Raw genomic sequence first — 23,083 nt, forward strand, 5'->3', positions numbered from 1 at the left:
CTTATTTACCTTTAAGGCACTCAATGTAGGTCTCTCTCTCCCTCTTTCAAAAATCTTTGTCCAAATCCTTGCATCATTCTTCACAGCTTTTTCATTGTCATGTAAATGACCTGTTTGCAGTGCAATCCATCAAAGCATCTTCCTGCATTTCATCTGCTCCAGCTTTTCTCTCCTCAATACCTGTAATTAGGTTTGGGAGGGTGTATATATTTGTGTGTGTGTGTTTGTTTGTGTTTATGTGTAAAGGCTGTAGATTGATCTCCGCAGCACTACACAGTAAAACAGGACATACGACAGGCTCTGCTTATGTTCCTCATCCTGCCCAAGACTGTGCATTTGAGGGGGTGTATGTTGATGTGGGGGGGGGGGGGGGGGGGGGGCGGCGGGTAAGCAATTACCTCTATGAGCATTTTTGGTGGGAAATGCTTTATGGCTGGCATAAGGTGGAGGTTGTGGAAGCCCAGGCTCCAGTGGTGACACGAAGTGAGAATACCCTGGTGTATGGGGAGGGAGATGCACTGTGCTCGCTGCCGTAAACCACGCACCAGCTCCTCCCCTGGTGTCTGATCAAATGTCTGCCTGTGCGCTTTTATTTTCTTGATCTCACTCTCTCACACACACCCTCTCTCTCCTTCTGTCTTTAAAGGAATCAAGATTTTTTTTTTGTTGGTGCCATTTTGAATGCATCTCAGGCATGTTAACAGCCCTCTTTCCTCTGAATATCAGACCAAGTGTGCACACCCTACTCTTTTTCTGTCTAGGGTCTGTGTGGCATCTCTCTGCAGTACTCAGACATGCATTTTTAATGGTAACACACTCTGTTTTATAAGGTGTTTGGTTTTGTTAAGTATCAGTCACTCATGTAAAAAAAAAAAAAAAAAACATTACACAATAATGTTAGGCTTGCAATAAGAATATATTGAAAGTTGAACTATAACATTAGTTGTTGTGTTCTATGTAACAGTTATCTGCCTTTCATATTCACTTTGTTGCTTTACTTCCCCAAAACCCCAACACACAGAGAGACGTTCTGACTTACGCCATGGCAACGACTAGACCCCCCTCCCCCCACCTCCTCAGTCAAGCTTCCTCCTGTTCTGCTGTTCTCACAGCAACAGTCCCATCCCTGACAACTCCTGTCTCTCTGTATAACATATTCTCTTCTCCGGAAGACTAACCATTCTCCTTTGGGGTTAAGTTGTTTTCCTCCATACTGTGTCATTTTCATGCAACACCTACACCCATCAACAACAATCAAGAGAGTTGATTTAATGTGTGTATAAACTGTATTTATTCTGCAATTACTACGTGTGTAAAAACATGGTGTGCATTTGGACTTTTTTGTAATATGTTTTAAACAAACACCTGGTGTGGAAAAGCTGTTCTTGCTAAAGCAAACAATTCAACGGTTCTAGACATAAAGACAGATGGCACTGCAATACAGATTCTTTGCAGCAGAACACAGTGGCACAATATTTGCAACTGAATTTTTCTTAGTGAAAAGTAGTATCACTCGAAAAGTTGTGAACAAAACTAAACCTGACAACATGGGCATGTCTTTTAAGTAATGAACAGCGGCAGTTTGATCCAAATACTAATTATATAGTGATAGTGGTAGATAGTCAAGGCAAACGTTTGTATAGCAATTGCATGCAAAGGTTGCTGTGTCACATCCTATGAAAGAAAGATGAGAGTTGCCAGCCGTTTGCTGCTGATTTTGTATTTCCTGACTGCATTGGCCAATTCCTAATTCTTTTCAGGGTCGGCAGTGAAGGTGCCAGGCTTGACCTGTGCTGTCAGAAGCTGTTTTCATGAATCCACTTACAGTGGCTGATGTGCCTCTGTGACAGCACACCAGTCACATCACAGCACCTGGGAGAGAGAGAAAGGGGGGGAGAGAGAGAGAGAGAGAGAGAGAGAGAGAGAGAGAGAGAGAGAGAGAGAGAGAGAGATCGTTGGAGAGCTGAAGGACTGTGGGGTACCAACAAGACAAGGTCAGTTCCTGTTACCTGTGACACTGGCTCTAAATTCCTCCCACTGCCCACGAGGCAGGTTATGAAGAGACATGCGTGTTCACCAACTTCCTTTCTTGATTGCGCAGCTTCCTTCACAAAATGAATGTGTTCCTGTGGCTGGGGGAGGGGATGACACACGGTTATGGTCGTGATGGTCGTGGTGACCAAGGTCGGTGTTTGCATTCTTCCAAAAACAGACACTGCAAGACTGCCCAAATGCATGAGTCAAGACTTTCATTTATAGAATATTAGTACAAAAAAAACGTTACGTAAACTATAAGTGTATGGAATTTGCAGGTTAGCTTTTCTAGTAGCACAGAGCAAGAGAAATCCCCTTCTTGGTTTAAGGGAATAATTTTGGGGAATGTCAGTTCTGAGAACAGGCCTCGTGAGTGGCCCTCCCCCCGTGGGCTGATGAATCTAAATTTCAAAGTCTGACTTCAGGTCTGGGTGACTGTAACAAAGTGCCTCTTGTATCACTGATCTGCAGCCGAGAGTAACCCGAGTGCCTTAAACATGGGGGTGCCTTAGGTGGCTGAACTGACTCCGATCGGCCATGGAGAAATCATGGTGCATCATGACAGATCAAACCGAAAAAGAAGCATGCTCTTGATACGCTCCTGAAGAAAGCAACGGAATATGAAAGAGAGGGTGTGTGTGTCAGTGAATTCCTCAGTGTATTCTCTTTTTGTCATCTCAATCTTTCCTTGGGCTTTATTTATTTACCTCAGAAAGGTAGGCTTTACAAAGGCCAGCCATTGTTGATGACAATTCCATGATTGATAACTCCCCTCTTGACCGTAGCGTGACATGATAAAAGAAGGGGGTGAGAGAGAGAGAGAGAGAGAGAGAGAGAGAGATGAGTGTGTCTGAGAAAGAGAGAGAGAGAGAAACTAGGACTTGGTGAATGCTGATGGGGGGGGGGGGGGGGGGGGGGGTGCATAGACAACCCCTCAAGGTCAGAGTGTCCTGGCTTTTGTTCTTCTAATGGGGATGAGTCGTCCAAGCGCGAGGAGCACGAGGAGCACAGGAACAGATGTTCCAACACAATGAACATGGATTGCGCACTCTCCCTCTGCTGGGCCCAGGATGCAACTTGGGCCAGCAAGGACAGGACTGGTGCAAAATGGTGCAAGGACGAGGCCTGGGTGTGTCTGTGTGCAGAGGTAGCATAGTGTACAAGTGGGTGTGTGTGTGTGTGTGTGTGTGTGTGTATGTGTGTGTGAGAGAGAGAGAGAGAGATAGAGAGAGAGAATGAGAAGGTAGCAGGGTGTGTGAGTGTGTGTGTGTGTGTGTGTGTGTGGGAGCAGGGGGGCATCAGGGTGTGTGTGTGTGTGTGTGTGTGTGTGTGTGTGTGACAGAGAGTGTGTGTGTGTGTGTGAGAGAGTGTGTGAGAGAGAGAGAATGAGAAGGTAGCAGGGCGTGTGACTGTGTGTGTGTGTGTGTGTGTGTGGGAGTGGGGGGGACATCAGGGTTTGTGCGCTGTGTGTGAGTGTGTGTGTGAAAGAGTGCCAGAGAGCTTGTGCCCTGGTCATATGCTGTGGAAGGTGAGTGCAGGGAAAGGAGAGTGTGTCTGTGAGTGAGTGTGCGTGTGCGTGGTGGAGAAGTGGGGCAGATGGCAGGATTCAATAGATCTACGGTAGTGGGTGGCACCATTGACTCCATTAGCTGCAATGGTGTCATATTACACCAACTTTTTCACACTTCCAAAACAGCCCTGGCATTCACCGGAGAGGTTCACAGCTGTAGTATAATGTTCATGGATTTCTTTGCCACACTGATTCAGAAAAACGTGAATAATTCTTTCTATCCTGCACTTTCATAAACAAAACCTCGATAAAAGAAAGATTCAATATAAAGGTCCTTGTCAAACGTGTCAGTAAGTTCACCCAAAGAATGGCTTTGAAGTGTTTCATTTGACATGTTCTAAGCTTGCTTAGCCCTCTAAATGATATGTTAAATCATATGTGGAACAAATACATAATGACATTTTTTTCTTGCAAATCCTGTCAGGAACATCACACTTTTTGGGGGAGAATCATTGCCATCCAGCCATGTCAAGGGTTATCATATACATCCCTATCATTACACATGCCAGCAGATGAGATTTAACAGCCCCCTGCTTTTTTTAGCTGCTAAGGCTGCCAGTTGACAATTAGCACAATATCACTTCAAGCACTATTGTTTATCATTAGTAACTCTCTACTACTCTCTGCTGGCGAAATACTGCACAGCAAGTGTGATGAGCTATATTCAATAACCAATCAAATTAGGATGGGCATAGATTGAATACACTGGATTTGCAAAACTCATAAACATGGGAAAAACATGCTTATAAATTATCATTTTTAAAAACTGTTTATTGATTATTAGCTGCTCAAGAAAGGGATCACACATGTCTTGTTTCTTGGGGGGAAACCATTGCTATAGACCTGGTAAACTATGAGATCATCAAATTATTACCAAAAAGTATGATTATGTACAATTATAAAATGGATATAAACAGAACACTCATATAAACACACCAAAACGAATTATTTTGTATTAACTTCTGCCTGACAGGTTTGCAAACGAGAATACTTCCTACTGTACAATAACAAGACAGGCAATTGCCCAAGAGGCATACATGTCATTCAAACCACAAGCACTGCCATATCGAACAAAATACACTTACATCATGGAGAGCCCCTGGACCAATGTACTCATAAGAACATTTCTATGACAGTCTTTTTATTCAGCTACACAAATGAAGGAGACTGGAAAGCTCTGGGAGGGGAGGTCTGAAGAAACTCAGGGGAAAGGAGAGACAGACATGTATCATAAGGCTTGTTGAGTGAAATACAAATCCTTGTCAGGCAAATGTAGGTCTAAATTGCTGTTAGAAATGTGATAAAGCCGTCGTAAATTTATTTTGCTGTAAAGATTCCTCAAATTCTCTACAGAAGACTAGAAAAACTTTATTGAAAGCTGTGGGGAAAAACTCAATTAAAGTTGATATCATGAAATCTGTTGTGGCTGTTACCCTGGACTTAATTTGCTATCATTTCAGATCCATGATGATAGACATCGTCTTTCTGCTTTAATCATAATGGTCCTTTTCGGCTTAGCTTGACATATTTTTCTACTTCTTGTTTAATAAGGTTGTGACAAAACAACAATATGGATGTTTGTGCATTAGCATGTGTGTGTGTGTGTGTGTGTGTGTGTGTGTGTGTGTGTGTGTGTGTGTGTGTGTGTGTGTGTGTGTGTGTGTGTGTGTGTGTGTGTGTGAATGTGTGTTTATAAGTAAACTGGCAGGTTTCAATCATTCTTTTCATCAGAGCAAACTGTGTCCAAATGGGATATGGGGACAAAGATTATTGAAGGGTTCCTTGCTTTAAAGATTTTGGAAAAAAATGCTTTGTTGGTAGGTTATAATTGTAAACTTTAATGGATTAACATTCTGTTTTAAATATCCCGTCTTCATATCCCTTTTGTAGCTTCATTTAAGTTAAATGAAAATTACTGAAACTGAAATGTAAAATCAATTGATTTAAGAAAGAAATCAAGTAGCCTACGTTAAGATGCATTGTTATCTTTTAATCATCATTACCTCTGGAAAATGTGCGAATGTAGCCTTCATACCAGGGCCACATTCAGAAAATAATCTGTGTTAAGTTATTATTGTAGGCTTCCAAAGAACACAATATGCTTATCTTTTAAAGATAGATTTTAAATTTGGTTTGCAATATTCCAATTTAGCGATAGATTACATCATAATTTTCTCTTAACATTTTAATCTTTGAATGCAATGATATAGATTACTTCGGTAAAATGTTTGTGTAAATGGTAGAATATTTGTGTTGTGCCCATTTTACAGGCTTTTAGCCTATTTCCAATACAGGGTGTTAGCTTAGAGTGATTTAGTCGTTTAAACCCATTTTAATTGATTGTCATTTCCCATGTTGTCAACATGATTTTGCATGGTCTATACTTTAGTGGGGCACCTTCACCATTTTTTTTTTGAAAAGGTTGCCAAGAAAGGTTTTCATTCAGTTCTGAACGCTAGATGTCTCCCTTTCCCGTAAATGCATCGACCACACTGAGCCACCATATCGGCCTAGAGAAGTTCATGGCCTTGTTGCTTTCCCCGTCTCGGTCTCCGCGAGGAGCTCTCCGTACAGCAGTCGCCATTTTGAAATCCAAATCGTTCACAGTACACCCGCCCTGAAACCTGGAACTATGCCGCGGGGCCGGCCTCGAAAAGTGAGGGATAACTCAAACGACGGAACAGGTAAACTGTACAAAATTACCACGAATAAAAAGAACATATTTCAAGTTTTTATACCAAGTGTACTATACTATAGGAAATTCCGTCATGTGTCAGAAAAGAACACTTCAACATTGTGTATATAGTCCCCGGATATAGTATTGCGGGTGTCCATTTCTTTGTGCTGCGAAAGGAGTGATTGAGGCGGAATGATATTAATAACGTTTGGTGGCTCTACTTATTCAGATCCAGTCTAATTTAAAGCACTGGACAGGAAACGTCCTTAGGGGAGCACATTTATATCTGAAATGTGTTTGTCTCTGACATTGGTATCATCTACACCGACACAATTTCATGTTTTTGAGGAATGGCGATGATGGTTCTGCTAGCTGAAAGCTGCTAGCTTACCTTTGGTTACAACAACGTTAACGATAGTGTTTGTTAGCTAAGATAGCTTGCTGCCTACTATAAGCAGCTTTCGTGTTAGCCCGTGTTGTGAAGTAAGCTAGCGATAGGGAGTCTCCAGCAAGCGAAGTTTAAGACAGCTGAAATTACCATATGGTTTTGAACAAGTATTTTCAATACAGATAAAATGCAAAGTGGTTTTAACAGAAGACTCGGCGTGGAGACACATTTGTGACCCCTAATTTCAACGTAAAGTTAGCGCTCCTCACTAGCTAGCGAATTGTTTTTATTTGAAACTACCCACTAAAAGGACAGTATGTCTCTTAAAGTTGCAACTGTTAATTGCAGAAACATTAACATGACCTCTCCTCTACTTAAGTTGCAAAATTGTTCCAAAATAGTTTTGTTTGTCAACTTGATCTTTACGGAGGGACATACAAATCACCCACCCTGCAATTGAAACAGTGCAGTTGACACAGTTCTGAAACACTTCCAGGACATGTTAAAGTTTCTTTAAACGCACCACGTAAACTTGCATTACATTTCACAATATTCAAAGCGGAATTTTGCAACATGCTTAGGGTAGAGTAATGGCGCATACCTTAAGGTTTCACAATTCCTTGAGACATCTAATCCCTTGTATTAAATATTTGCCACAGGAGGTAATGTCATGTCCAGGTAGACTTTCCCACTGACGGCCAATGAGGCGGTTGCACAATGGCCCCCTGTATGTACATTTAACCAGATATGTCTACATATTTAGTTTGCTAAAACGAACAATTCCGATATCAAAGAAAATATATGAATATTCAGTGTAACATTTGGTCATGTTTTAGAACTCAAAACGTAGGGGGAAATGGGACAGTAAGCAACTCTGAAAAAGGGCACGTCATTTTACATGTCTTCTATTTAACACCTGAAAGGAGCCCCTAGGAAGTGAATGTTAATGTTTGGGTGTTATGGGGATATAGACAACCACACAATTCGTTTTTAGCTTCACAGAAATACATTGACACAACTATTTGAAACTGTCCCTGGGAAGACCTTGTGTGTTATTGATTGTTCCAGGACTGAGAAGTTGCTCAGTTTCCTTATCATTAGATTGATGTTAACAATAAAAAACAAACAAAATAATTGTATTTGTGATGTGTGTTATTAGTGCTGTAAATCAAACTTTTAAGTATGGCATGGTTAAAGTTGAAGGTTGTGTCTACAATTTGACAAGAAGTGTGTTAGATTCACGGACTGCGCCTTTACGGAAAAAAGCAGTAAATCCCTCATTCAATAATAGTCTTCTGCAGCCACATGAGACTGACACTTTGTTATGCTTTAACAAGATGTTTGTCAGGTTCAGCTGGTTGGTCTTTCCCACTAAGATTTAGAAGAAGATTCCTACAATGTTGTTTTCTAATAATGAAATATACATTCCTCACAGCACATCTGTGAACAGGTTGTTATATGGCCAAAGTTCCTAGAGGACTTTTTGTGTGGTTAAGGGGAACTCTTAATGCAAATATAAGACACTCTCTGAACGCTTTGGACTTTGTTGGTTTCAGCAGAGGGTCCACAGGAGTCTGAAAATGGGAGTCATGCAGAGTCCAAGGAGAACAGATGCAAAATCTGCTCTCAGGTCTTCACCACAGAAAACCAGTTACAGAGGCATCGTCGAGACCATGAGGCCAATGACAAGGCAAGTGGATTGGATGAGTCATATAATGCATTTTCATCAAACTACTCTCACTGCTTGTTTGCATTTGTCTGTTAGCACTTTATAAGGGCATTGCTGTGGCACTCAAATTCTTTGGTCTGTCTTTGTGTTTCAGGCATTGGATTAGTCAATAAGGGTGTTGGTTCAAGCATTTAATTACAGCTCAGGTTCAAAATGTGTAGTGTAGTCACATGCTAATGAAATGTGTGCTTTCAAATATGCCCTCTCACTTTTACTATGATATTTATAGCACACTATGCAATATTGAAGTGTATTGCAGACAGTTGGTGGATGCATATATTTGTTTACTGTCTTTTAAAGTACAGTACTCACAGAATACTAAAAGGCTTCATCTAAGAAACAAATATCAGGGTATGCAATTGTTAGTGCCAGAGTTTTCAGAGTGTATTAAAACAGAGAAGTCCTTTGCAAACAGGTTATACTCAAGCAGGCCAAAGAAAAAATCCTTTAAAGGCAGAGACATTTTGAGTGTGTTGAGCCAATTGAACTTCTGATTTGTGCTTGTAGAGGGCATATAGTCCTAATAATGAATTTGCCCAAGAAAATAGGTTTCCCCTCTGTGTCTCCACAGGGACATTACATTATACACAGAGATACTGTGTCTTTCATCCAAGTTTCTCAGCATCAGTAGGAGGTGGTGGTGGTGTTAGGAGTCTGTCCAGTGTCTGGGAGTGGTCACTGCTCTGGAACATAGTGTATTGATTCTTTAATTCTCTCGCCCCTCCTTGATCATTTCCCCCTCACTGTCTCCCTGTCCTTCTCTCATTATAGCCTCACCGTTGTGACCAGTGTCCCATGTCCTTCAACGTGGAGTTTAACCTGACACTGCACAAATCCACCCACACCACCACAGATCCCGTCTGCCCAACATGCCACAAGAGGTTCTCCAGAGTGGCCAGTCTCAAGGCCCACATCATGCTCCACGAGAAAGAGGAGGTGTGTTAAGAGTCCTCCTAGAGGAGAAAATACTGTTGAACTTAGCAATAGCAATATAAATCATAGCCTACATAGCAAAGGTAAACGTAGGGGGTTTATGGAAACTAGACGGCACACAAGGATGGACTTCTTTCCCATCAAGTGTAGGAGTTGATCTCTCCATACCAGTTACTTTGGTTTACTTTTTTCACATTTTTACATTATGATGTTTCATATCATAGCACATTATATTATAACACACCATTAGTTCTAGTTCATTTGAATGTATGATTTTTGTGTCCAGTTTCAAGAGAAGAGCCAAAAAGTTAGATAGTTGTACATTCTTTTTCTGTTCACCCTTAGTTTTACACAAATCCATTTGGAGAAACGTCTAGTGCATGACCCATCAACATTAATGATCCTCTTATTAACCCATTTTTTGGTTGGTCCTGTGTTATCTTCACCGGCTACCAGAACCTGATCTGTGGTGAGTGTGGCGATGAGTTTAACCTACAGAGTCAGCTGACTCAGCACATGGAGGAGCACCGCAAAGAACTTTCCGGATGCAAGGTCTACACCTGCAAGACCTGCCGCCAGGAATTCAAGACGCCCGCCGAGCTTAAAGAACATGTCAAGACGCATGTGAAAGCGAGGTGAGTGGATTGTAGGTGTGGCGACAGTCGACCCATCTGGTGTGAGACTCATTCAAGTTATGCAATGTTGCTGTATGCTAAAAGGCATGCTGTGCATCTCTCTTTTAGGCCAATACTCACTAGTTCAAGGAATTACAAGAAGAACATTGATCGGAGTGGATTCACAAACAGTTGTCAGCACTGTGGGAAGACTTTTAAGAAACCTAGTCAGCTGGTGCGACATATCAGAATCCACACAGGTAACACAAATGAATCTGAATTACATTTGTTCTGTTATTCCTATAAGAAGGATGCACACACTGTTCCTGCTTCAGCTGCAAAGCTTTTTGATTCTTTATTTGAGTGGTCCATTTTGCAATTTCAGTAGACCACTGTGGATTAAGGACTTGTGATACAACTTGCCGCCCTCCTCTCCCCTTTAAAATAAATCCTTGCAGCAATTAAAACCAAACAAATGAAAGAAAAGCAGCCAGTTACTTTCAGAGATTTAAAATAATTACACTGCCAAAAATGGCCACATGGCGTCTCCTAAAACCATGGTTTTATCAGCATCAAAACAACTGAGACAAGGCCTCGTACAGATAATTACACCTCCAAGTTCTCCTGGTGTGGCCCCTCACCTTTTCACCACCTCACCTGTCTTGCAACGTGGTTTTAGTCACAGCGGGCTTGGCAGACGTCTAACGCTGCAGACGAAGGCTGTTTTGTCCTTTGAATGTAAAACAGCCATTAGGAGGTCTGGTACTGCTGCACAGGACTGTCACTGAAGGACCTCCTCAATGTCCCTGTGTGCTCATTTAAATTGTGCCGCACTGAATTAGTGTCAAGATCCTTAGTCAAATTGTTGGTTGTGGAAGAATATCACAAGTGTTTACGTCCTATCTTGACAAGCCGATACACCTTCACGCTGAATTCTCTCTCTCTCTCCCTCTCACATTTTCTTCCTCTTTCTACACACACACACACACACACACACACACATACCTCTCTCTCTTTTCATCCTCACTCTCTCTTGGTTTCACTTTCTTGGACATCCTGTCTTCCTCTGTGTCCCCTGTAATCTTCCTTTATTTCCCTCCTGCCCACGTTATTCCTGCCATCCTCCTCTCTTTTTTACTCTCTCCCTTTCCCCTCCCTTTCTTCTCTCTCCTCCTTCCACCAATCGCTCCTTCTCTCTCTCTCTCTCTCTCTCTCTTCTCCTCTCTGTGTCCTCCTCCACTAGGTGAAAGACCCTACAAATGCTCCCACTGCGGGAAGGCCTTCAACCAGAAGGTGGTGCTGCAGACCCACATGGTGAGACACACAGGGGAGAAGCCCCACCTGTGCATGCTGTGCCCGGCCTCCTTCTCCCAGAAGGGCAACCTGCAGTCGCACATCCAGAGGGTGCACTCCGAGGTAGGCAGCTCCCCCATCTCTGCATCAGTCACCCCCATACTCCCATACCCAGCTCTCTGTCTTTGGGCCATCTTCTTTTCCACAGTTCCTGACCACACAGGCACACAGGCAAACAGGCACACACATACACACGAAAAACATGCATTCTGCAGCGGTGCCCTAACCCTAACCCTCGAGCTTTAGCAAAGAATTACACAAAATTTGAAATGGCACCTAAGCACATACAAACAGCATGTGTACAGAACCATTTGAACAGAAGCATGTTAGAATAGAAATAATGCAGTGAACACAACATGAGCCAGATTGGGATCTCCATATGCTCTCTCATTTTTCATTTCTCATATCTCAAGTTTCTCACTCTCTCTCTCACTGTTTCTCTCTCCATCCCTCTCTCCTTCTCCCTCTCTCCCTGGTGCATCATTATACCTGATTTTAAGAGGTCTGACTCATCTCAGTCAGTGAGAGTGAGAGAGAGAGAGAGAGAGAGAGAGAGAGAGAGAGAGAGAGAGAGGGGGGGGGGGGGGGGGGGGGAGAAGAGAGGCTAGGTCTACAAATGAGATCCTCACAGACAACCTAATGGACTGTTATTTTTCTCCTCTAAGATGAGGCAAAGTTAGCATTGTGGAAGTAAATACACAGGAAATGAATAAATATATGCCCCACAGAGCTAAAAGTGACCTCGGATTCACATCGATCTAGAGATGGAGGGATATATTCCTTACTTCAGTCTCGCATTTAGTAATGGAGGTTTATAAACGTATGCTTGAAGTATTCAGCTAGAGAGAGATGTCTGATGACTGTCTCCTCTGTATCCTCTCCCCCCATTCCTCCTCTCTCAAATTCAAAAGAAGCTTTATTGGCATGACCATAGCGTTGTAAAGTATTGCCAAAGCATTTGGTTTGGATATATAAAAATTATAACATAAACAATACATATATAAGTGATCTCATAAACAATACATATATCTATACATAAGGTACATCAAAAGGGGAAAGGGAGAAGTGGGAACAATAATACATATTAATTATCATCAGGGGATAAACACAACAACAGACATGAACATACATGAATTTGATTAATTTATGGGCTGTCCCTCAGTTTATGACAGGAAGATACATATTGTGCAGCTAGGACAAGGCACTGCTCATTCTCTCCAGTGAGGTATGTAAGCCTCTCCTCACTGCTCGCCAGCAGGAACTCAGGGAGGACCTCACCAATCTTTTAAAAATATTTTTGTCTTATGTCCTTATATTGTGTGCACTGCGTCAGGAAGTGCAGCTCTGTCTCTACTGTTCCTTGTTCGCAATGGGGGAAGAGTTTGTTTTCCCTGGGCAGCCAGGTTTGCCTGTGCCTACCCACCTCTATGGCCAGGCTGTGTTCACTGAGTCTGTACTTTGTCAACGTGGTTCTCAGATTTTTGTCTGTGATCAGGGTCAAATCGATAGAGTTGCATTTTACTTTGTGTCTTTGTTTGTGTTTCCCAATGGGTTATGTCATTTTGCTTAATTGTTTTTCCAATTTGGCTTATCCTAATTTCAGGTGCCTTTCTGTTCTGATCCTGAGGTGTTAGTAGGGGGCTAGTGTGTGTGTGGGGATCTGAAGAGCTCAGGCTCAGGACCAGCTGAGTGAGGGGACATGTATCTGTGCTCAACTCTTGGTATTGCAGGGCTTTATAATGATGGGAGTGGGGGTCACTGCTTTTTAAGTGCTTCCAAAATTTGATTGCCCTTTTCTGTATTTTTGTAATCAATGGATATTGGCCTAATTCTGTCCTGCATGCATTGTGTATGGCACATCTGTGAACTTTTAAAATGCTTTTGCAGAACTCAGCATGCAAGGTCTCAATTGGATGCTTTTCCCATTTGTTGGATTCCTGATTTGGAAGTGGACCCCACACCTCACTGCCATAAAGGGCAATTGGGTCAATTACTGATTCAAAAAGTTTGAGCCAGATTCGGATTGGAATTTCTACAGGGATTTGTCGTTTTATGGCATAGAAAGCCCTGCATGCTTTTTCTCTCAGATCATTCACTGCAAGATTGAACTTTCCATTTTAGTTGATTATTAAGCCTTAATATCTGTAGTTATTTGTGTGTTCAATTGAGTGTGGCCCTATTGTAAAGTTGCGTTTTTGTATTTGAGATATAGATCTTTTTTCGAATATCATTATTTTAGTTTTGTTTAGGTTTACTGCCAGGGCCCATGTCTGGCAGTACTGCTCTAGCAGATCCAGATTTTGCTGTAAACCCTGTTCAGTGGGTGACAGCAGAACCAGGTCACCAGCATAAAGCAGGAGATTTGTTTCCGAGTCATGTAGGGTGACACCAGGTGCTGTTGATTTTTCTATGATTCTTGCCAATTCGTTTATATAGATGTTAAATAGGGTTGGGCTTAGGCAGCCGCCTTGTCTCACCCCACGCTTCTGGGAGAGGAATTTTGTTCTCTTGCTTCCAATTTTTATTGCGCACTTACTTCCTGAATACATTGATTTGATCAGGTCATAGGTTTTTCCCCCAACACCACTTTCTATTACTTTGTAAAATAAACCTGTGTGCCAAATAGAATCAAGTGCTTGTTTAAAATCAATAAAGCATGCATATATTTTAGTTTAGTGTTCTCACCAGGGCCCCTGGCCTGTAAGACGAGTGCAGATGAGGGTGAGCATTTGTCTGATGTCCATCATGTCATTGGGGTCTGGAGCTCCAGTAAGGGCTTCAGCATAGCTTTTCCCATGTGTTTGCACCCCTTGCTGCTGTGATGGTTGTGTTGAGCGGAGGCCTTGCTGCCATGTTTGTGGTGGTCCTGCTGTGTTCACAGTGGCACTCCTGGGAAGGGGTGGGGGACCAAGGTGAGGTGAGCATGGGTGTGGGGGCAAAAGTGGGGGCCCCTGGTGTGGTGGGCACAGCGGTGGTAGCTGGGGGCCGGGTGGGTGTTGTGGCAGGGGTCTGGGGTGAGGTGGGGGAAAGTACCCAGGAATTCCTTGGTGGTGTTCCGGAGACTCTCCAGCCATCCATGTCCTTGGTGTTGTAGGGGATGGTGCTGTATAGAGCGGTGCTGTGGCGGGCAGTGATGTGGAGAGTGGTGCAGTGGAGAGTGGTGCTGTGGGTAGCTGGGTTGTCTTTGCTGCTCCATCTTGTGGGGTACCTGCATGAGGGTATGTTGCCAGCTTGCCCGGGGTATGGTGTGGTCACCCTGATGCATGGACTTTGGTTGGTGCTCCAGTTCCTGAGGCTGCTGATGTTGTGGCTGGATCAGATGGTCTTGGTGTGGCGGCCTGGAGCATTGGTTACGTTGCTCGGGGGGCTTCTGATGCCATGTGGGGCGCTGGGGTGAAAATTATTGGGGTTTTTGGTGTCTGTGCCGGGTTGCAGGGTTTGGAGGTCTTTCCTGCTGGGGGGTTAGGTATGTCCTGGGCAGAGAATGTTGTAATGGGGTTCAGGGGGGGAGGATCTGGCGGACTGGGGAGGCGCGGTGGCTTTGTTGTTCAGACTGCGGCCAAGGGCAACGTCTTTCAGTGTTCTCGCAAATATGCTGATCACATCCTTGTGTAGGTGGACATGGTCATGTAGGCTGTGAAGACCTAGAGTGGGGTGGTGTGCCAGGTGGACATTTGGCAAGAGGGCACATCCCCGGGAGATGGCTGCGTTTACAATTTGTATGGTGTCTGGGTGGAAATCTGCCTTTGTGGAAATTACTATTTTGGCTGTAGGGAATGTTTCTGATCCTTTCTCTGCTATTCTTATAATCAACTCTGTCACACGTTCCTGCTGTGTTCTCAGGTCATTTGTACCCACATGGATGATGATGTGGGTGGGTTCTCCTAAGTGGTTCTTGGTCAATTTTTCAATTGCATCTTTTGTTTTGGGGCACCAAATTTTAGTTGCCTTTTGACCGGGAAAAATTCGCTCTTCATTAATAAACTTCCCATTGGAGTCAATAAGGATCGCCACTTCTGCAGATCTGGTTGTCTGTTCCTGGCTGATGGAGAGGGGCTTGTGGGTAACTGCTTGAGGAGGGAGCTGCCTTGCAGCTGTTGTGTTGGGTGCTAGTGCCTGTGTGGTAGGTGGAGTTTTGGGTGCTCTTGTTTGTGTGGTAGGTGGAGTTTTGGGTGGTCTGGCTGGTGTCTGTGATGTGGGTGGAGTTTTTGGTGCTGGTGTGTGTGTGGTAATTGAGGTGTTGGGTGCTGGTTTGTGAAGGTGTGGAATGGTGTGAATATGGCCCGTCGTCTCCTCTTTACCACCCTCCAGTGCTTCGTCTCTCAGGAACTGTTCCTCTCTGAATTGTCGCAGCTGTCTCCTCAGGGCCTCCCTGTCCTGTTGCAGTTCGGATATCTGTCCCTTTAGCTCCGTCACCCATGCCATAAACTCCTGTTTTAGGTGGTGGAGCTGTGCCTCTAGATATTTGTTGGATGTAGTATAGAGGTGTAGCTGTTCTTTGAGCTCCACTACCTCAACTTCCTGCAGGGATAGGCTGTTCTTTAACTGCGTGACAGACTGCTCCAGTTGTATAGAACAGTCAATGCCGAGTTCCTCCTCCTCTTCCTCCTCTGTGCTGTTTGTATTGGCTCTGTCTGTCTCAGGCTGCTTGATCTATTTAGCTCCTTTCTCTGACTCTGCCAGTCTCTCTCTCTCTCTGTCCGTCTCTCTCACTCTCTCTCTCTCTCGCGCTCTCTCTCTCTCACTCTCTCTTTCTCTCTCGCTCTCTCTCTCTCGCTGCTTCAGTTCACAGATAGGTATATGAATGTTAAGGTTTTCAAATTTTTATTTTTATTTTAGTTATACGCTGGAAAAGATATGTTCCGTGTGCTGTATTGGTTGGGGATTTCTTACAGCGACCAGACCTCTCTCTGCTACATGCAAAAACTCATACCCAACAACCTAGTATTATAACACAACCACCAAAACAACCACTATACTGACACTTAAGCAGTTAAACTGACCGTGTTTTTTTCTGATTTTCCAAAAAAGACAACATCAAGTTGTTTCTGTAATGTTTATATGTTGACATCTGTGTTTACTAATTTCTGTAATTATGCAGAGCATCCATTCCCTGGGTTTTATTTAATCAATTCTGATGTGGGGGGGGAACTGAAATTATGTTTTTGTGCACGTTAGTTATACCTGTACACAAATGAATTGATGGGTATTTGAATGTGCTCTCCAATTCCCCTGAGCGCCGGAGCGGTTGAGTTATGCATGCTTTTCTCACAAGTGCCCTTCAGTTCCACTAGGGCAGGCAGACTCAAGCGCGGTGAGGCTGCTCCATGCATAACTTACTCGTGCACTGATGGTGGATATGTTGAGTGGCAAGCTGTGCATACTCTCACCCAGTGTGTGTGTTTGTGTGTTTGTGTGTGTGTGTGTGTGTGTGTGTGTGTGTGTGTGTGTGTGTGTGTGTGTGTGTGTGTGTGTGTGTGTGTGTGTGTGTGTGTGTGTGTGTGTGTGTGTGTGTGTGTGTGTGTGTGTGTGTGTGTGTGTGTGTGTGTGTGTGTGTGTGTGTGTGTGTCAAAACACTCGCTTGTCGACACATTTCTCCACAGTACAGGATAATCTATGAGTCAGTGCAGTTGTCCTCGTTGACTTCCAGGATATAGTCTTCTTCTTATTTCCATAACATTGTCCTCTGAGGCCTTTTGACTATGGTCTAGTCAAAAGGCCTCAATAAATTTCCAAAGGTGGAACTGTGCCAACAACATTCATTATTTCCACTGTTTATTGATCCATGGGTGTTGATAGTAAATCCACTGGTGGTCATTCATCAGGCCTCAGACTAACACGTATTCCAATGCCCCTGCCCCTGCTCTCCCCGCAGACAAAAGGAGTGGCCCTCTTCCCCTGCATGGACTGCAGCTGTGTGTTCAAGAAGCTGGGTAGCCTTAACGCACACATCAGCAAGATGCACATCTCAGTGGTGGAAGTGGAGGAGCCTGCCACCACTCAGGTGAAAACACACACACACGCAGACACACACACACACACACACACACACACACGCGCACGCAGACACACACACACACACACACACACACACGCAGACACACACACACAGACACACAGACACATGCAAACCTTTGTAGAAAAACAGCACAAACGCAGACACATACATACACACAAGCAGACACATGCAGACCTTTGTAGAAAAACAACACACACGCAGACACATACACACACACAACCAGACAAATGAAGACCTTTGTAGATAAACAACACAAACACACAATGTAGTCTGAGAGTTACTTGCCCTTGTTGAGGGTTGCTCAAATCATCAAGTTTGAGCCCCTCCTTATCGCTGCAGGTTATTACTGTGGAGGAAGGTGTAATGATAGTTTGGTGTATCAAGTCAATTAGCAATGCAAGTTGGTTTCAGGTGAAGGGACTACAAAATAATGTTTTCTTTTGGGGGGGGCGACTAGGGCAGGTGTGTGTTAAATGTATCTAATGGGAGGCAGATGCATGTATGTAAGCTCTCAAAAACTAAGGGCCTGATTTACTAACATGCGACCGCTGCTTAATCTGCGGTCGCACATTAACGCACGAGGTTTTTGCGCATTTTCCGTGGTATTTATCAAACCACATCCGCGCTGGGCACTGTGTGCTTACTCCGCCCTTTAAAGGGCCTGATTTACCAACATTGATTTGCGACCACAGCTTAATCTGCGCCTTTACCAGGCGCACATTAACGCATGGTGTTTCCCCGCATTTTCCGTGATATTTATCAAGCCAGATCCGCGATGGGCAATCATTATTTAGCGCATCGTTAAAAGACTGGAGAAATTGCCTGCAAGTTACTGCCACCATGGAGATTCGAGGAGGAAAAAACTAAGGTTCAGCGAAGAGGATAGATATATTGGTTCACGTTTGCTCAATCACTGAACCTGATTCAATGGGTTATATTGTTGTTTTGCCCGCCATCACCTACAGCGAGATGTTTAAAAGAACACGATTATAAATAATATGCTATTGGTGGCATTAATGCATAAACTGTCTATTATAACAATATAGATGTGTACATGGCGAGATTAATACGTTCTACAAGGGACATGGGTTCACTACAATATATCCCCACTGAAACAAATACATTTACCAAGTAGCCAGGCCTCTCCAAAATCACTGTTGCTCAATCATGCATAGATGGCACTATTCCGGAAGATAAAACTGTCATGGACAGACCACTGTATATTGACCAGTGCGCCGTAGCAATGCGTCGAGTACCTTGGTGAATATTTGGCTGAGTAAAGGCTGAGATATACCAACTGCTGATGCTATAACTGTTTGAAATGATCCGATGCCAATATTTGCAATGTTGTCCGGAGTTTACCAACTGATTGAATGGAATGTGATCTCCGGTTAGAGGGTTCGATGTCGTCTCTGATCTGGTTCAGTAATTGAAATATTGCGTGGCTAACCAAGATGGTTAACCTGTACCGTCTAATGATTTGTGGTTCGCTTAACTGAAAATGTGTTATACGAGTTGAAAAAATAATTTCTGTGCGCTGTCTCTGTCTTTTTTCTTCGCCTTGCTCTTATAACTGCTGCCATATCAACGTTTTCAGACTCAATGGAAATGCGCTTCCTGGTTAAGACGTGCTTTTATGAGGCGGCGAATTAGCCCGCAAATCAGAGACGTGCACTCGCCAGGCAGTTTAGTAAATACCACGCAATACATCATTAGGCGCACTCCTCCCATTAAAGTGCGCTTCACGCCTACGTTGCCACCCACGTTTCCGTGCCATCCCACCTGTTGGCAGGTACACACCCTCAAAGCGTTAATATGCGACTCTACTCAAATGCGCCCCCTTAGTAAATACCGTTTTATGTTTACGACCGCTATTTTACGCCAGAAATGGGCGCAATCCTGTTAGTAAATCAGGCCCTAACAATCTTGCATGTGTGTGTTGTGTTGTGTTCCGTCAGGAGGCGGTGGAGTCCAGTCAGGCCGTGTCTGGGTCAGAGGGAGCAGAGGGGGTGACGGACGTGATCCAGCAGCTTCTGGAACTCTCCGAGCAGGTCACAGGGGAGAGCACCCACACCCAGCCCCCAGTGCAGGCAATCGCCATGGAGACGGCTATCAACCAGGACATCTTGCAGGTTCGGCCTTCTTTGAGCAACAACATACACACACACATGCGCACACACACACTCTCATGTACACAGGTAGTCTTGAAGAATTGCTCGCATCTGCTTTTGTATTACCAAAAACTTAAATGCAAACATTGGAGCTACAAAACTTGTTGGTTTTAAGAACTCTTCTGTTCTATTTAAGTTAAAGCATCATTGTTGGGTTTTACTGTTTTTTTTTTCTACAGATAAATAAATAGAAGGCAAACATCTCCTCAGACATTGTGAACCATATGAATACATATATTACATATACATATGAACAGTTCCTCTTACCTGACCTTGGCATTTGAGTGGACTGATTGCAACTGATGCATCTGATTGCTGTTTTGTTATTCTCTTTAGTAATAATGAATAGCTGTGTCTCTATGTGCAATGGGGCAACCATTAAAAGTTTTCAGCTGCAGTAGAGGCAATGCAAGCATTAAAAAGACATTATGCAAGAGATATATTTGCCTGATGAGAAAGAGGTCAATGGCCCCGCCAGTGCTATAAACGGGAACACCTCTTCCGCCAGTGCGTTTAAGAGAGCCCTGATAATTGTAGCAGAAACAGAACACTCGCCTCTGAGATCATGCCCGTTGGCAGTAATCAACCTCTCAGTCTGTATGGGGGGCATGGCCATGCCATCTTTTAGGGATTTAAAAGAATGCTCTTGGTAGATTATTATTCTCCCCATTTGTTTGAATACCGCCTTTATAGTAGCTCACAATGGCCAATGATTTTCTTTCTCGTGTTGGTGTGGGGGTGAAGAGATTTATTCCATTACCCTTTTAATCATTTGTCAGCTTTCATATTCCCCCACTGTTTTTTTTTCCGTCTCAGTCTTTCAGCTGAAAAACACGATTCATTCATGATTGTAAAAAAGATAGGTCTCCATTACAATTAGTTTTTTTTGGTTGGAAATAATGATTATTATTAAGATCTAAGCTGTCATTTCCCCCCCATTGCGCAGCCTGCTCTCTTCATGGTGACAGTTTGTTCTTGGCTTACAGTGTGTCTTTTGAACATGCGTCTACCCAGACATAGACAGTCCTCATTAGTTTGCAGCTGAAAATCTCAACTAAGATTAATAACTCGGTCCATAATTAAGGGTTTTGATCAATGCAAAGCACATATCGGGGGAAACTCGTTTGTCATCAGATTAAGCTTATTCAAAGCTATTGACCACATTTTACAGAGTCTGCCTCAACATTTTCACAGGATGAATATCTATAACTGAAAAAAGTGTTAATTTATTATTTTTGTATTGAACTTCTGTCCATAGCAAGCCCTTGAGAACAGTGGCTTGAGTGCCATCCCAGTGCAGAACAGTACCCAGAGCAGCAGTGGTGTGCCAGTCTTGCCCAGGCCTGATGGTGGCATGCAGAATCAAACAACGGGGGGCAACGTCTCTGCCATCAGGAAGACCACTGGCTCTGAGAGGCTCGTGAAGAAGGAGAAGAAGAGCATCTTTAAGAAGCCTGATCAAATGCCAGGTAGGCATCTCTCTCATCCCTCTCTGACCACATGGGGAGATGGGCTAGTAGGGTGTCTCAGTGTGTGTGTGTGTGTGTGTGTGTGTGTGTGTGTGTGTGTGTGTGTGTGTGTGCCTGCCCAAAATGACAGCTGCAGTTACAAATTGAAAAACTCTCCTGTAATTGATTAAAAAAAACCTAATTAGCCCAAGGTCTGTAATCCAAATGTCCTTGTGGTAACTGCCGTAGCCTTTGTGAAGTGTCCATTGAATACATTCTAGATGTGTCCTGGGTATAACAGTATGGTTTAATGATCTGTGCCTTGAACAAGTAGCAGTTGTCCCCTAACAGCCACAGGTTCTTGAGAGCCTCCTCTAGAAAGGCGTCAGGATCAGTGGAGTTGTCCTTGTAAACATGGACACCAGTTAATTGGCAAGAATATTAGTCCCACTGCAGTTGTCTCACACAATCTGCATGTTAATGGAAGGAATAACCGTCCAGGCACGGCACTGTTGGCTGTTGTTGAGGTGTGAAGAGAACAGTGTATTATTTTACACGATGCACCTATGGTTGCTGGTGACTGCTTGTATCTGGACCAACAGCAGTGTCAGATATTCCAGTTGTACTGCTAGGGGCTTTGCTGGAATGTAGACAATGTGTAAAACACGGGCAATACCTCGGTTCCAGAGTGTGAATGTGAGAACGTTATAGGGATGGGAAGGGCCTGAAAGAGATGGAGTTTGTATTGGCATTCGCCCTCTGTCATGTTGAAGAATGAAGGCACTGATTAAAATTGGGTTCAGGGCAACACACTCTTTTTGTGTTCCTCACAGTGCCGATGCCCTCGGGTGTCTAAAAGACATTGGTAATGATCTCACAGATGGCATCCATTTAAGTGTTGGTTTAGTAATGACAATAACATTGGCCAGGTTTTCGGTTGAATTCTTGTTTTTTGTTCATTTATTTTGGTTTCAGTTTTTTGTAGCTGCGATTCACCCCTGCATAACCCCTGCCTAAATACCCTCTTTATTTCACCAGCTGTGAGCAGTGAGTGTGTGCATTGGTGTGTGTGTGTGTGTGTGTGTGTGTGTGTGTGTGTGTGTGTGTGTGTGTGTGTGTGTGTGTGTGTGTGTGTGTGTGTGTGTGTGTGTGTACACTCACATGTGTGCAGATATGAACTCGCTGACATTATTGCTTTCCATCCACCTGTGGCACACCATTACCCCCCGCCCCCCACACACACCTCCACCCCCACCCCCACCTCCTCCTCCTCCTCCTCCTCCTCCTCCTCCTCCTCCTCCCCCTCCTCCTCCTCCTCCTCCACAGGCACCATCCGCGAGCAGAACGGCGTGCGCTGGCACGGCTGTCCTTACTGCTCCAAGGAGTTCAAGAAGCCCAGCGACCTGGTGCGCCACATCCGCATCCACACGCACGAGAAGCCCTTCAAGTGCAAGCAGTGCTTCCGCGCCTTCGCCGTCAAGAGCACCCTCACGGCCCACATGAAGACGCACACGGGCATCAAGGCCTTCGAGTGCCAGTTCTGCATGAAGTGCTTCTCCACCTCGGGCAGCATGAAGGTGCACACACGCCTGCACACAGGTGAGGGCCTTGGGCTCAGGGCTGGGTTCACTGAGTGGGGGAGACGGAGAGATAGAACAGCAAACATTCATGAAAAAAGGGGAGAAACAGACATGAAAATAATTTGATTTGACACAACAATGACTTTCATTTCAAGTCAGATCTACGGTCTAGTCAGAAGGCCTGAAATCAATTCCAAAGGTGGAACTGTGTGTATGCCAACAACATTCATTATTTTCCCTGTTTATTGATCCATGGACAACAAAACAAAATGAGAAACTGTGTCTATGTGTTTGTGCCCATTTTTAGCATTCATTTTCTCTGGGGGTATTCTTCAGAGTGTAGCTGTTTGACAATTGATGTAATGGTAAATGTATTTAGAGAAATGTATACCCACCCAGCTGTAAGACCTGGGTAGTGGTGAGGAACTGGGCACTTAGCATTCACTACGTCTAGGTGGGACCTATCTGAGGAACATTAGCCTGTTCAAATAACACTGAAATCTCTAAACATTTCAATCAAAACCACTTGATAGTGGGCCTACATAGCCTTCTAGTTTGAATGATTAT

At 43.9% G+C, this 23,083-nt stretch overlaps 1 protein-coding gene and 1 long non-coding RNA gene across 2 annotated transcripts in view; one reads left to right on the forward strand and one right to left on the reverse strand.

Annotated features, from left to right (window-relative positions):
* Positions 1-1,091: 1,091 nt before the first annotated feature.
* Positions 1,092-7,363, reverse strand: LOC308380138. The gene is made up of 4 exons (XR_013969010.1): positions 7,271-7,363; positions 4,690-4,795; positions 2,010-2,132; positions 1,092-1,872 (listed from the first exon to the last, which is right to left on the reverse strand). It is a non-coding gene; the product is annotated as an uncharacterized lncRNA (long non-coding RNA).
* The window catches only part of znf236 (zinc finger protein 236), a 56,420-nt gene continuing 39,424 nt past the window's right edge, over positions 6,088-23,083 (forward strand). The window contains exons 1-10 of the mRNA XM_080857407.1: positions 6,088-6,288; positions 8,229-8,359; positions 9,170-9,334; positions 9,788-9,966; positions 10,075-10,205; positions 11,189-11,361; positions 17,174-17,302; positions 19,276-19,449; positions 20,747-20,957; positions 22,263-22,535. Coding sequence (XP_080713533.1) covers positions 6,237-6,288; positions 8,229-8,359; positions 9,170-9,334; positions 9,788-9,966; positions 10,075-10,205; positions 11,189-11,361; positions 17,174-17,302; positions 19,276-19,449; positions 20,747-20,957; positions 22,263-22,535 — 1,618 coding nt within the window. The 5' untranslated portion in view covers positions 6,088-6,236. The remainder of the gene's footprint in view (positions 6,289-8,228; positions 8,360-9,169; positions 9,335-9,787; positions 9,967-10,074; positions 10,206-11,188; positions 11,362-17,173; positions 17,303-19,275; positions 19,450-20,746; positions 20,958-22,262; positions 22,536-23,083) is intronic.

This window comes from Sprattus sprattus, assembly GCF_963457725.1.
Source record: "Sprattus sprattus genome assembly, chromosome: 19".
In the NCBI taxonomy this organism is placed as follows: Eukaryota; Metazoa; Chordata; class Actinopteri; order Clupeiformes; family Clupeidae; genus Sprattus; species Sprattus sprattus.